At 38.6% G+C, this 15472-nt stretch overlaps 1 protein-coding gene across 1 annotated transcript; it reads right to left on the bottom strand.

Annotated features, from left to right (window-relative positions):
• Positions 1 to 4507: 4507 nt before the first annotated feature.
• On the bottom strand, positions 4508 to 15250 carry kcnk4a (potassium channel, subfamily K, member 4a; the record flags this gene model as incomplete). The annotated part of the gene is made up of 8 exons (XM_079250095.1): positions 15161 to 15250; positions 12957 to 13140; positions 11583 to 11834; positions 9257 to 9374; positions 8547 to 8707; positions 6407 to 6593; positions 5681 to 5817; positions 4508 to 5590 (listed from the first exon to the last, which is right to left on the bottom strand). The coding sequence occupies exons 3-8, from the start codon at positions 11769 to 11771 to the stop codon at positions 4508 to 4510; spliced, it is 1875 nt and encodes a 624-aa protein (XP_079106221.1). The 5' UTR covers positions 11772 to 11834; positions 12957 to 13140; positions 15161 to 15250.
• Between the last annotated feature and the right edge of the window lie 222 nt (positions 15251 to 15472).

Here is a 15472-nt window from a genome sequence, read left to right as displayed (position 1 = left end):
AGCGAGTGGTTGAGAGAAATAAAGTCTTACAGCAGTGACTGTCAAAGACACACTGAAGCTGTGGCTTTTATTATTTAGTTTTAAAACAGTGATGCATTGTTCAAATCAGTGTTGTCACACTGGAACATTTGACATCAGTTACACCTGTAAGGGATGTAATGAGTGACTGTGACTGGGATTAAGGAATTCACTCCTTGCAATATTATGTGTTTTTTTTATTACGATGCTAATCAGTTAAACTGCTCCATCACTGCAAAATAAGTGGACATGTATTTAAAACCTCATGAGGAGAGATGCCTTTGCCCTAACTCACCATTTAAATCTGAAGGTTTAAAGGTCATTTATGAACGTCATGTGCAGGTAATCATAGGTGCTGCTCATAGCTGCTGTATACTATACTATAGTTAAATGTCCACAAAGTAACCCCAACCCTTATTTCTTTAGCTCACAGATCTGCTGCCTTGGCTGTGGACTCACAAACTTTCACTGAACTCTGCATGATTAAACAGCAACATAGAAAAAAAGAGTTTCTCATCATTTTGGTGAATAGAGCCCTTACTGTTTTGAAGTTGAATTCAACAATGCATCAGTTTTTGCTGAGGAGAGTCAGACGTGTTTCCATGCTGCCTCTGATGTCAAAATAGCTTAAAGAGACACAAACTGTTCTGCAGCCATCACAGTAAAGTTGTTTTTCCAAGACACAGTGTGCTTGTGTGTAAATGTGTTGGGGTGTCGGTGCTTCGACTGTGGTGAGGCTTCCTCCCCCTTGAGTAAACTAGCCCCAGCATCTGTTAGTCTTTTCCACTTAACTACCCCTTGCTCTGTCCAACCTGTACTTATCCCACAGTCGAGCTCCATCTCACACTGAGCTCCTCTGTCCTTGGGAGGGACATCTGCTGCGGATAATAACCCCCCACCACTACACCCCACCCCTTCTTTTTCTCACACACACTCATTTCTTCATCAGTCAGGTCTGTGCCTTTGACCTGGAGTGTGTGCATAGACCTTGGGGCATCAAGAGCACACCATATCCAGCATATCCAGCTTCTTTAGACTCCAAACAGCAAAATATTCCATGAATCATGAGTCTGGTTCTTGACATGTTCAGCCATCCTTCATATGAGCAAAAATGTATTTAGCCTGTGATTTGAGCTGCAAAAGATTCATAAGGGTGAACATTAGTCAATTCTTTCTTAGGTGCAATCAGAGCTTGCAAATGTTGTCTGGATGAGACTGTAGGCTGAAGTCAGTACTGGTTGTTAAACTAAAGTGCAGCTCTCAGGGTAACAGGACACTGCAAACACAAAATTAGGCCCATTTAAACAAGCAGGAAAGCAGCTACAAAATGCAGGAGTAAATTCAAGAACCAATCCACAAGTTCAGCATTGCTGAAGCCAAACTTAATTTGGGGGGGGGGGGACACTGATAGTTCAGATTTATCCATGAGCAGTGAAGGTGTTTCACAGTGCAGAAACAACTAGAAGAAAACATTTAGATGAGACAGATTTGTTAACATGAAGTTGATTTTTATTTTTTGTGATATTTGAACCTGAAATATGATCTGCGTTCACAGTCAAGATGGTAAAAGAAAGAGGAAAACTGTTCTTTGTGGAAACCTTCAGGTTCAGATCATGAACATGGGGAAAACATAAACCAAATGAGGTTTGTTTTCTTTCCTATTCAATTTTTAATAAATTTGTTAGTTTTTTTTTCAGAGATTATTAGTAACTCTTACATCCCGGAGGAAGCTGAGCACTGCATTAAAACAATATCACATAGGTTTCCCACAATAAAATCTGCTTCTTACTCACTCTGATGGGACAATGACATTCTGTTGTTGCACTACAGTGTCCTAGGACTAAAATGTGAATTTCACTCCCCCCCGCCCCCTTTCATCCTGTTGCATCACATGACAGCTGCATTTTACTTTATGGCCCTCTCACACACCAGAAACAAGATATGAAAACATGCTGTTCTGAACACACACCATGGCTGACTGGAAAGAAATCTATGATGACATAATCATGGGAAGCAATGGAAATAAAGGGAAGGAGACAGAGCCAGAGACAAGACAAGTCAACATCAGACTCATTTACTGGCTGGAAAGAACTCAAAGAAAAAGCCATATAGAAATCAAATTAGGCTTTGATGGGGGCACCAAAGTGTACATATCTGCCAAAGTTCAGTAATGGTGCGTTAATACCCATTAGTTAACACTACAGTAGTAGAAACATATATAATAGCTACAACTTAAGCTGCATCCACAATATTAACAATAGAATATTTCTTAATATAGAATAGTTTTTAATTGATCAAAAGCTGTTAACAGCAAAGAAAAGTAATACCTTCATTTATTTATTTATTTTTATTTAGTATTTGTGCGTCTTTGCTGAAGAATCTGGTTTCTTCAGAGGAGCTGGTAGTGATGGCAATATTCGTCCACCTGGAGCTTCTGCTGTTGCCACAAAACACCCCGCGTTTCACTAACTTGTACTTGTCTCTGTTTGTTGCATAGTGACTCCTGGCTGTTCCTTTCTCTTTTCTTCTGTTGCCTCTAGAACAGACTAGACACTAAAGTCCAACACAGTACACCACTGGGAGCCATCTTCTTTTCCTTCCAGTCTTCTGTCAACAAATACAAAATATGCATGAGCCTGGAAGTGAGTGTGGGTTCGGCCAGTTCGTTTTATGGTCCTTGTGAAGGGTACAGTTAGTGCCACAGCAGACAGCTTTGTGTTGTAGCTCCTTCTTCTGAGTATCCAGGAACTGATTGTTTATCCCACATTTACCAACAGCTGAATTCATTCAGGACTGGTGTATATCACATCAGCTGCTGTTTACCAACTTTTAAGTATTGGTGCTGAATTTAATATTTACTGTTCAAAATTTCACTATTTGAAGGGTTTAAAGCAGGGGTGCCCAAATCTGGTCCTTAAGGGCCGCTGTCCTGCAGGTTTTTCATGTTTTGCTTCTCCTACACACCTGGCTAACATTAAAAGGATTCTCCAGTCCGAAGTTCTGCACTATGACTGATTGAGTCAGTTGTGTTGGAGCAGGTATACATGGAAAACAGGATTTTTCTCTTGACAACAAGAGCTGGACCCTCATTGTTTAAAGCATACTCAGTATTTTGGATTTTATTTTCAATATTCCAACAATGTAAAGCATTGGTGTTGTGAAATAATGTGTACATAACAAACAGTGCAGTTAAATATTAACCATTAAACATATTGTTTTATAACACACATTCTGTCTGTCAAAAAGGGTAAACTAATTATATATGCACACAAAATTGAAATACTGTTACTTATGCTGCAAAGCAGTATTAAAAAGTATTTTAAAAAAAACAACAAAGACGAAAAATTAAAAGCCAGAGGAGAAGTGATTTCAGGTCATTTAATAATAATAATAATAGGCTCAAAGATAGTACATGTCGTAAACTTGCAAATACTTGAGCCATGCTTTCTTAACTTAAGACTCCTTTATGCTCGAGGCGAGAGCTTAAAAATGCTTATCTGATTTTCTTTCTTTTACTAAACCTTTAAAATATTCAAGACCAGTTTTGTGACTCAGCAAATCAAAGGACATTTAGAAGAAATAGTGACTAAATTTAGTTTATTCCTCGAATTTCTGTAAAACTTTAGTCATGAGGCACATTCACATCAGCCTCCTGAAGACATGCAACAGGATTGCATCGATGACTTACTCTGACACGACCATGTCTGATGGTCTTGTGTGTTAAAATTCTTTTTTTTTCACCAAATGCAAAGTTTTCCCCAAAGTTTCCTATTTTTTTTTATCAGGGTGGTCTTCCTTTCAGGTTCTAACACGTTCTGTTGAGATCACTTTGGCTATTACACAATTACTTAAGTAATAATCACACTTAAACAATATTTGATTTACTGTGAAGAATATGTCCCTGATCTCCCTTTTAAGTGCATGTTTTTTCTTGTGTTGTTTTTTTCTGTTTTTTAAGCTAAGTTATCAACTGCTGCTGTAAAAATCTGCACTGCTCAGTCACCAAACATCTCAAAAAGCCATTTTACATTTGAGGTTCAGTGTTAACTACATCTAACAAGAACTGGCTAAAATTAAGAACAACTGATCAGATAAGATTAGATGACAAGTGACGATAGCTGGATAATGATTTAAGTGCCTCTTTAAACCCCTGAACCTTGTGATCCGTTATTCACACCAGCTGTGATCTATTTTAAATGTGAGCCTAATTCCCACTTTGTAACACCGATCTAAGAATTGGTTTGATCATACCAGCAGTAAATGTTTAAGCCCATACATCTTAACTTATCACAACAAACAAAGTAAAGTTTCTGAGCTGATTTTTCTGAGACTGATGACTGACAGTAAAACATGTTGGAAAACCTTGATGGTGTTATTTACATGACGCGTGGTTCTTCTGCATGCTGGAAGTGTTAAGTCTGCTATAAAACCACAGCACTGCGAGCAGTTCGGTTCCATCATTGGGACGGTCCTGTGAGGATGGTGGTTGTCAGAGAGCCGGAGCTGAGTCTGTCTGGATCTCTGATGAAGGCAGATCTAAGGGAGAGGAGTCTGGAGGTGGTGTTGGGGGATTGGACGGTGGCTGCATGTCACTACTTAGCCTCCTCGCCTGCTGAGGACTCCACCTGTGTGACAGCTGCCTTCTCATACTCCTCCTCTTGGGCTTACGAGGCCTCCTTCTCTTTTCCTCATTTGCTGCTTGCTGGGTCCGGTCACTCAGTGTGTCTGAGGACTCGTCGATGTACGCCAGGTTTTCTCCAAAGAAATCCAAAAGCTCACAGCCTGGAGAGGAGGTGCTGGTGCCATGAGAGGGGGGTGGAAGGACTAGAAGTGGTGATGGGGGAAGTGGGAAGGGGCGAGAGGGAAGGTTAGGGGAAGGTGTGAGACTGTGTCCACTGTTTGCCACAGATTCAGCCTTCTCTGCCAGGAGCTGTTTGTTTTTCTCTTGTGCTGCATTCAGGTGTGCAGATCTCGCCCCTCCTTCCTCCATGTCGTTGATGGGACAGCAGGGCTGGAACTTGTGATGTTCTGAGAATGACAAGGACACTGAGGAACCGTCTGACCGGGAGTCAAATGCAGACTCAGACCCAGATAAGGATCCCTCTTGCATGGCTACGCCAGTTGAATCCAGCTCTGAGGTGGAGCGTGCCACAGGGAGGGAGAATGAGCGGGCCAAAAGGTGATGAAAGGACCTGCCCTGCCCGTGTACACCAGCTTCAGGGTCAGCCCTGCTGCTTTGCACCGTTATTGGGATTGTTGGTGCTCCAGCTACACTCATCCGTGGCCTTGTCTTGGCAACAGCAGCCCTCTCTAGAGACGCACGAGCATCCAGCTGGCTCATGGAGCTGGAGAGTCCAGTCCAGCGATTTGGCAAGTGTCCATTCTCAGATCCCCCTCGCACCCAGTGTCCCAGAGTGCACTGGGCCCCTCGGCGAATGCGACGACGCTCGCTACGTTTCCAACGCCGTCGCTGCAAGAGGAAAGGGTCATTGAATTCTAAAGGGTTTGGGATCCGGAAGTCCATGGACATGTTCTGAGTCCAGTCTGTGGCGTGGGCCCGCAACTCTTCCATCTAAGGGGGAGAGGGAGAGATTGGAGGTGATGAGACCAAATTCACCACAGCTTCTTGTCTCCCAACTGTTTAATACCGTAGAGCTCTCACCTCAGCACGAGTCCTCTTAGACAGCACCTTCAGCCAGTTGCCTATCATAGTGAGAATGGAAGCAAAGTAGGCGAGCCCAAACACTATCCACAACAACACAAGAGGCTTAAAGAAGTTGCCACCTTCATAAGCTCCACCTGGAGGCAGAAAACAAGACTTAGAAACAGTTTAATGCTATCATGTTCCAGAGAACAGGAACCAGCCTTTAGTCCTTTTCTAAAGCATGCAGCTGACACACATCAGACTTAATGTGCAGACTTGAACAGAGCTCAGATTCAAACTCTGCACCAGTCCTCTAATTACTCATTGATTTGAGTCAGGAGTGTTGCAGCAAGGAAACTCCTAACATCTGCAGGACAGCGGCCCTCAAGGCCCGGAGTTGCCCACCCCTGATATAGCTCATGCTTTTTGTTTTGATAAAATCTTGAAAAAGAGGAAAAACAGGAACCTTTACATGCAAATGTTCATTACATTTGTAAGGTCTGTTCCACAGAAGAGCCATATGGGCTTAGAAGTGTTTCATGTGAATTATTTATAAAGTTCCAAAGAGACAAATTTACACAAACTTTTGCAAGAGAAAGCAAGCGGGTCTGGAAGAGATGGAATTGAAATGTTATTTCCTAGAGTGGTTATCATGTTGTGCTGTGTAGATTTGACCCTCAAGTAGAAAACAAGACAAGCCCACTGTTCTCAAGGCTGTCATGTAACATGAGCTTGTGTCTTTACCTGGCACATAATCTCCAAAGCCCACAGTTGTGAGAGTGATGACCACAAAATACAGCGACTCCAGAAATGACCACCTTTCTACTTTCTGAAACACAATTGTTGGCACAGCAAGGAAGATCAAACAGCCAATCAGGATGGAGAGTACTGCTGAGATCACACGCACAGTCGTAGGTCGGACCTTACGTTTCTACAAGAGAGGAAACCACATCAAATGTGATAGTGGAGCAAATATTTAGACTTATCCAACAGAAACAGTGTGAAAACTTAACTAAATAAATCAATTTTCAAAACAAGATAAATTCATGCCGTTCTACCACACATGTACATGTCACTTTCCTTTGAACAAACCATTAAAGCCTAAGAATGAAAACATTATATATTTTTGGTAATGAAGCTGACCGTTCAAATTCATTCATTCATTATCCTAACTGCTTAATCCAGTGAAGGGTCGCTGGGTACAAACTAGACAACTTGCCAGTCCATCGCAGGGCCAGACAGAGACAAACTACCACTCATGCTCACACTCATTCCTAGGGGCGATTTAGAGTAACCAATCAGCCTAACATGCATGTCTTTGGACGGTGGGAGGAAGCCGGAGTAGCCGGAGAGAACCATGCATACACAGGGAGAACATGCAAACTCCACACAGAAAGGCCACTGTCCAAGCCCCGCCCCAGCCAAGGATCAAACCAGCGACCTTCTTGCTGTGAGGCCACAGTGCTAACCACTCAACAGTTAACCCTAAACAGTGTCTCTAGTTGTACAAGTTCACAGGAACAATTCTAATAACTGTGCATGTTCAGCAGATCTGGACTGCACTGATTTTAAACTAAATGTTCCTTGCAGAGAAAGTTCTTTCATGGAAAAAAATATGCACTTACTCTAATAGTCCTGGCTTAAAAGTAAGTAATTGGGTGATTCTCCAACTAAAAGCAAATTTTGGCAGAAGAATTTGGGGAAAATATATATTAAATATTTTTACAAATATTTTACTTTATGAATTCTAGGAATGTTTTCTGATGGTAGTTGTAAATAAACTTTTTAAAATATATGGTGTTATGGAGATGACATTCAGTGATAGAAAATATTGCATTTGTTGGAAATGATAATATGATAGAAAATTGCTCAACAATGTTCATTTTTAACCATTTAAACTTTTCACTATTTTATAAGTAAAAGGAAATACCACACATGGGATTTTCAGTGATATGAGCCTAATTTAATGTACACTTGCATCATCATTTCCATCACAACATATCTTTTTCACCACAATAAACAAAGTGATGGAAATTACTGTGGTGGAAATTATATTATGTAATTTTTTAAAAATATCTCATGATATATTGGCATGCCAATGGTAGTTTTACACACAATATGAAATGTACACAAAATACACAGCTTAAAATGCTGTTTTTCTTTATTGTTTGGATGTTCTAAGGAAATTTAAAAAAAAAAAGGAAATAAATGCTGTTTGGAAATGATGACCAATGAAACTTTTAATTTAGCAGAGATTTACCTTGACTTTCGTCTTGTTTCGCTCCCTTCCATGCAGCTAACCCTGCTCTCCTGTCATGTGCTGTCTTATCACATGATACTTCCTGTGATTGTAAGTATACAAATGTTTTTTAAAAAAAGTCACATTTTGTGGTGTATGATGAAAATGGCAATGACCTCAAGAGACAGATGCTGTTTTATGAAAAATGCATAAAATACAGATTTATCTAACAAACACATGATGCATTTAATAAGATTAAGGACTTTGTCTGTCTTCTGTCATAAAGTTACTATTAGGTCAAAATGGAACTCTGTATTATGAGGGATGTCCAAACTCTGTGTGGGGAACAACGTATATGTATGAAAACTATTCACACAAATCCACATTTTATATCACAATAACAAGAACTGATCTATTGTCAGAAACATCTTTTTGTTTCAAGTAAATGCGTCCAAAAAAGGGACTTTATTTTGTTGTATTTCCAAGGGACACAAATTCTAAGATAGTTGGAGAATCACCCATTTACATAACAGAAAAATTCTAAAAAGTCGGTCCTTTAAGTGCCTGGGCTTTGTACGTTTGAGTTGTGATTCATGTGTAAATCAAGCTAAGGTACGGTTCCTACACAGGACAGACCATTCTCACCAAAAAGAGGGTCTCAATCTTGGCCACAGCTCTCCGAAGCACAGTGCCCATGTGGTCACCCACTCCAGCAAGCAGTATGCCGAACATGGGGATGCCCACCAGGGCATAGCACACACAGAACAACTGTCCGAACCACGTCCGAGGTGACAGGTTTCCAAAGCCTGTTTGGAAAAGACGACAGCTAAATAAACCAATGTACACATTCCATTAAAAAAACATGGTCATGGTACTTCTACAAGACAGATTTTTAACTCAATATATACATTAGTTGTGCTCTAATAGTTTAAAAAATGTTTTTAACTTACATTTATAGTTTGGGCAGCACCAATTTAGAAATGTTTTTTGGTTTAATATGAGAACTATGATTGGGTCATCAGAGCAGGCAGACACACAGATATTTGTCAGTATACAGATTCACATACTTGATATTAAAAACTGAAAACAGAAAAAAAAATGACATGTAGAGCTATGCTGTCTATTGATGTTAATTGTGGGAAAAAGTCAGCTGTTTTGACAAATGTGAATTTGTGTTGATGGTGAATTTGGATCAGATCTTTTAAACATTACAGTAATTTTAAATTTAATATTTTTTATGATTTATTTTAAAAGCACATTAAGTAAATAATCTTGACACCACCCTTCTCTATTTTCAAGTATATTTTAAAGACTAATCTTTAACGTTTACCCTGCATGTGAAACGCAGCAATTACCTATTGTGGTGATGATGGTACCACAGAAGAAGAAGGCAGAGGCCCAATCCCAGCGGGTAGTTAAGTTGCCAGGAAGGCTGCTCACATCCAGACCTGCATCGACTGCAGAGGCCACATCCTGCAGGTGGGGAATGTAGTTAAGCTGTAAATTATCTATAAACCCAAATTTAATTCTTATTGTTATAAATACTCTCACATCATATGAGATTGTAGCCACAAAACACCATATATTTAATACTCAAATAAAATATCAAAGACTCTGAGCATACTATGATGTAAAGTACCAGTTTCCTACAGAAATGCGCACCATCTGATATTTCCGTTGTTTTGGGTCATTTCAGTGATCTGTTTGTGATCAGCATAATTAAAAGTACTGTAGATTTTCTTGTTTGGTGCAACAAATAGTATCAGACAAGCAGAAGGAAATTTAATGGCTGAACCATTAGCCAAGACCTTAATTAACTTTGTAAATTCTAATGTTTATTAGAAAAAGTTACATTATGAGTCCTAAATATAAGTCAATATTTTACGATGGCGGACTCTGTTTAATATGACATAATTAAGTTGTTTATTTTGCTGTAACATAGGAACAGAGGTAGTTTGTTTCAAGTTTAGAACTATTTAAATATTTTGATTTGTGTTTGACATAATATTTTGTTGAACTACTTGTCTTCAAGTTGCTCACTGCTTTTTCATGATTTAAAACAATTCAGCATAAATAAATGAGGTGCTTTTTGTCTTTAATGCATACTACTTTATAAGCTATTTATTTGTAAAATATTAACTAGCAGCCATATTTTCTAATAAATATAGTAGAGCACATCAGTTGTTTCTGATATGCAGGGGAAAAGTAGAAAAAAATATTTTTAAAAAAGTTCTTATTTTAACAAAGATCCTGATAAGATATTGCATGAATGATTGCGCATCCCTATATTACAGCACATGGTTTGTGAAAATGACATAATCAGTGGAAAATTTAGCTGAAAGATGTTTGACCTGCGGGACCACTTTAAAAGACAGGCTGCCTTTATGTGGGTGACATTCAAAGAGAAGTTGTGAAAATGCCTGATACTATGAAGCTACAGTCATGTGTCGTGCTTTTCGTAGCCTGATACACAAACCACCAAAGTCCAGTTTAACCTTTAGGGTGGGACTAATGTTTCAGGGCTGGTGATTTGAGACAAAGTTTATCTGTCACGAACAAACAGCAATTCATTTTCTGTGTGTTAACATAAGCAGCATTTTGACCACAGAAACCTTCCAAACAAACTAAAAAGCTTTGAAGGCCTTCTGCTTTCTGCTACAGGAACCAGAGATTAAACAAAGTAATTGGAAAATTTTTACTACATAAAATGTTTTTCTGTTCGTTGTGTCATAATCTTCATGCCTAAACAGTCTGTCCTCCTGTTGCATTCAAGTACAATCAGTCTTGCCTGGTTATACAAACAAGGGAGAGACAGATTATACTACACGGTGAGTCACGAGAAAGAATAATGCAACAAATCTGTGCAATTAAACATTTTTTAATCATTGTTACCGTCCAGTGTATGAATGAAGGCATGCAAGATGGAGATATGTTGCCAGACAAGTAATGTGCACTTTCCCTTTTCTCTGTAATTTTATTGCAGCTCTGATCTGCTTCTAAAGGAATCAGATATACTGCACACATTTTATATCTAGACTTTGTCCTTTTTAAAATATATCTCTTAATAAAAAGATCTGTGTAATCCATTCATATGATTCAAAGAGACTAGTCACATGCAAACGCCAAAACAGATAATCATTCATCATCAGGAATCATCATAAGATTATCTATATCTGTTATTATCATGCTTGCCATCCTGCAGACACACTGAAGTTACAGTAAGACTTTTATTGTTGCCAGTATGAAGTTAATATGATGAAAAATATTTCAGCTGCTTTTAATTTCCCTGAAAACTTTCCCAAAGGATTATTGTACATCAAGATTAGATTCTGCAGTGTGCAACTAAATGTAGTGTTTGTGGCCTTTCAATTTTTAACTAGAAAAAAATACAGTATCGGCTACTGGTATATGACTCTCAAAAAGGGATGAAGGTTACTTCTGAACCATACCAGACCTAAAGGGGTTGGAGCTTAATCAGTGGCAGATAAAGTACATTATATTTTGCCAGTTTGTTTTAAAAGAAATTGGGGATTAGTCTTGTTTTTTTAGTGTGGTTTTGATCAATCTTCGTTTGCAGGATTGACTTTGACACAACTGACCATAATCTTATCTTATCTTATCTTATCTTATCTTATCTTATCTTATCTTATCTTATCTTATCTTATCTGTGTCTGATAATACCTTCACAAGCTTGTGGAAGTCCAACTCTGTGACGCAAGAATTGTTAATGAGGAAGTCTTGCTTGGTTCTTAGCAGGTCTTCATGTGCTGCACTCTCCTTAGGGGTCTCCAAGGTGACAAAAACAAGCGCTCCCATCCCCAGGTACAGCATGACCCCTGTCAGCAAGGTGGTGAGTGTGGTGCATCGCATTTTCTCCCAGCTGACACCCCTGGTCCTCCAGGGTTTGGGTTGTCAGGACACACTAAAACATAGCTGGTAATAAAAAGGAAGGTCTTTAGGTATTGAGTGAGTATGGATATGTCCAAACTAGATACATTCGTGCTCTAGGAAGACATTAATAATCTGGTGGGAAAATGTCACAGCTTACAGAGAAAAATGTCTAAACTGCGATTGGAGCGTATAATGTTTACACTAATTAGTGCCATATAGTGGGATCTTTTAGGAGTGCTGCAATGAAGGTTCCCATTTTCTTTTAAGTCTGCAGTAATATGACATAAAGAAATCTAATTGTCTAAGTTATAATTCACCCATTTTATACTGACCATAAAAGAAGCACTTTTTCAATTAAATATCTGTTAAACAAGTTATAAGATCCTCTTTCATTCCATTTCATAATATCATTTTTCATCTGATTGAGTCAGCTATCATGTGGGTAAGTTAAAGGTTAAAAAAATTCTTGGCCCAAACTGCCTTTTGAAGGTTTTATTGTTGTTTCATGAAATGAAAGCTGTGGACTTCGCCTCCATTCATCATCCATTCAAGGCATTCATGCTAAATTTTTTTTGACAATAATATCTTAGCTTGAGAATACATGTTAAGGGTGTTCATAGTCTAGACTGGGTTTCTGTGGGAAATCATGAAAATAACAACAAGCTACATCAAAGCATTATTAATGAAAGGATATTCTGTCTAAATCAGTGGGAGAATTTAGTTGATACTTAATATCCAGCTGTGTAGTCATACACTAGCTATTCAAATCTAAGAAACTTGGTTTGGTACAAAGGCTATCTGTAGATGAACTACAATGCCAACTCTATTTCATGATTAAAGACAAAATAATGAAACGATATTCAGAAGTTTAGATGTAAAAACTTGTCAAATTCCCCTTTGATCTGAAATAAAAACAAATCTGTCATTCTAGATGATGATGTCTTGTGTAACCCTGACACAGCAAGCATCACTACTGATGTTAGAGCCTGTTAAACTTGGAGGATGCAAAAACACACCCAATATTACACAGATAACAAACCTAATATTAGAGAAAAATTTTTTATTTTATTTATTAATACATAAGTTACTTTGAATTAAATTTAGAAATGCAATTTATGACATCTTTCAAAATGGAAATATAATATTAAAAAGAACAAACAGCACCTTAACTTTCTGATGTCAGAAGCTCATCCCATGTTAATACTCCCAAAATTATGTGGCAGAGATATGTTGGACTCCTCTCTCCTCTTACTCTCAGATGGTTTTTCTTCTTGATTGCCTTTATCCTCAGGATGCAGGAAATGAGGATTGTGGGTCCATATCTTTAACAATTCAAGCCACTGGAACACTAAGGCGCACACACACAAACAACATGGTTGGTTAACTTAAAAATCACACAAACTGGACATAAAAGGTGGAAATGCACAGCTTTGACATTGTACAGTTTCCAGCTTCTCTTACATGAAGTTATGAGCCTGTTAAATAAGTGCTTTGACTGCTGGGATTTTTGACATACTATACAAAAAGCAGGCCGCCCAGTGGTTTCACAAGGAATTAGAGCCTGACAAACCTCCAAAGATGCATCTTAGCCTTAACTAAAAGTATGCTTACTGCTTATCTTCACTTGGCTCCTCATGTTTTCTTTGAAGTATTTACCAATGAGAAAGGCACCCAGTCACACAGAACTGGGATTTAGGAGCTTCTTGCCCTGGGTCAGCCAGCCCTGGTCACCACCACATGGACCTTGACAGTGTTCCTGAGATTTTGCAGTCTGGATGACTGTTAGCATTTTGCTCTAATGGACTGCAGGCTTTGGTTTATGTGGAGTCGCGCTCTCTGCCCTCAGCTTCAGCACTGACTGATATTATTAGTTATCATTGTCTAAACCTGCACTGGCATATTTTGATATTTTGCTAAGATATTGAGTGAGGGAAACTTGGAGAGAAAAAGGGATGTAGCTGACAGGCTGGGGTCTTATCTTAAGTTAAACACTGGAGCAGATGAGGTAATAAATCTTGCTGTGAGCTGTTTGAAAAGAAGCATGGCGCTGGGACATGATGTATACAGGCTATTCTTAGCTTTACATTTACATCAGGTGTTTACGACAAATTCAACCAAACTGAGGTTAACTATAAAAACTGAGATGACTGTTAATGTTCAGTTTATTATTGCAGATCGACGGTCCTCTTTAAGACACCCACAATTCCCTTGACTTAAAAAATGTCTTTTGTTTGTTACCATTTTAAAAAAAGTTTTAATATGCAGGTTGAAACAGGTGCTTTTGGACACCAGATTAATTTTGTATCATACTTTTTTTTCTTCAGCCCAGACAGCTTGACTCTATTTAACACATGAACAGGATTTTCTGACATTATGTTGCAGAAGTCACTTTATTTTAAATGCACAGCAGATCAGGAAACAAGCCCCCTAAAAAAAAAAAAATGAAATATATCTTTATAAAAAATGTTCCTCTTTGAGAATGTTTGTTTAAAAAAAAAAAAAAAAAAGAGGGAAAACAAATGCATGAAACATCTTGGATGTGTGATACTAATTATAGATGCTTCACCACTCAGGATCGCGATTCTCGATAAAAAGGCTATTTTGATTTTGACATTTGTCAGAAAGTCTATTTGGAGAAAAAGATGGCTTGTAATTACAACATACAAGAAGCAGTGAATTATGTAAGACTCTAAACATGGACAAAACAGAACTATTTTACAATAGCAGGCCTGTATGAGAAGGTGACAGACTCACACAGCTGGAGAAAAAAAGGTTTTGCTAACAAACCACCAGTGATGAAAAGGACTGGATGTGGGAGAGGAGGTACGTGCAAAAGAATTTGAAAAAAAAAAAGGGAGAAAATAAAGTTATTTTAGATGTAATTATGCCCCAAAGTATGCAGCAGTGAACTAACACTGACGTCAGAGTGATCACAGGTTGCAGCTCTGGATTTCTAGTTAAATGCTCTGGGAAAAAATGATATAATGATAGGACTGTTTTGCCTCACTGTTGCTTTGTAGCAAAGAAAACCAATAAAGAGTTTTTTAGTTCAATAAATATTTGATCAAATACTGTATTCACAACAACATAGATCTTGAAATTGTTTTTGTGTACATTATTTCCTTTTTGCATTGAGAGAACTAGGAGCTGAAATGTTGGAAGAACAGACTGATATTTCCTTTTAAAGTGTATTGCTACGGCACATTATGTGTTAAACATATAACTGAGCAAAATGCATTATCTAAAAATGCACATTTCTGCTCATCACAAGTAAAGAACAAAGCACAATGTACAACAAAACCAGCCCATTATCAGACATAATGCCCCCTTAGTAATACTCCTGGAAGACACGTTTAAACAAGCCTTACCTTGAGTTGGGAGCAAAAGTTTCTATCCCAGTTTGCCTCAGACAGCATGAGCTGTTCTCTCAGCATTCAGCAAGCAGCTCTCTGTGCGTGTTGTGCAGATGCATGAGTGCATGTGTTTTCTCCTTGGAAGGTGTTTTCCCATTCTCGTGACACTACAGCACTTAGGATCATATGAGGAGGAGGAGATGAAGAAAAGGACAAGGCGGGACCTGCGAGTGCAAGTGAAGTCCATCACAGTACTGCAAGGTTGATTAAGTGTAATCACTGCTAAGGAAGAGCAGAGGGCCCACAGTTTCCTGAGCTGGATGTGGG

Source organism: Telmatherina bonti (genome assembly GCF_933228915.1).
Source record: "Telmatherina bonti genome assembly, chromosome: 12".
Lineage (NCBI taxonomy): Eukaryota > Metazoa > Chordata > Actinopteri > Atheriniformes > Telmatherinidae > Telmatherina > Telmatherina bonti.
Note: the sequence above shows the minus strand (reverse complement) of the source record. Positions and strands in the feature narration are given on the sequence as shown.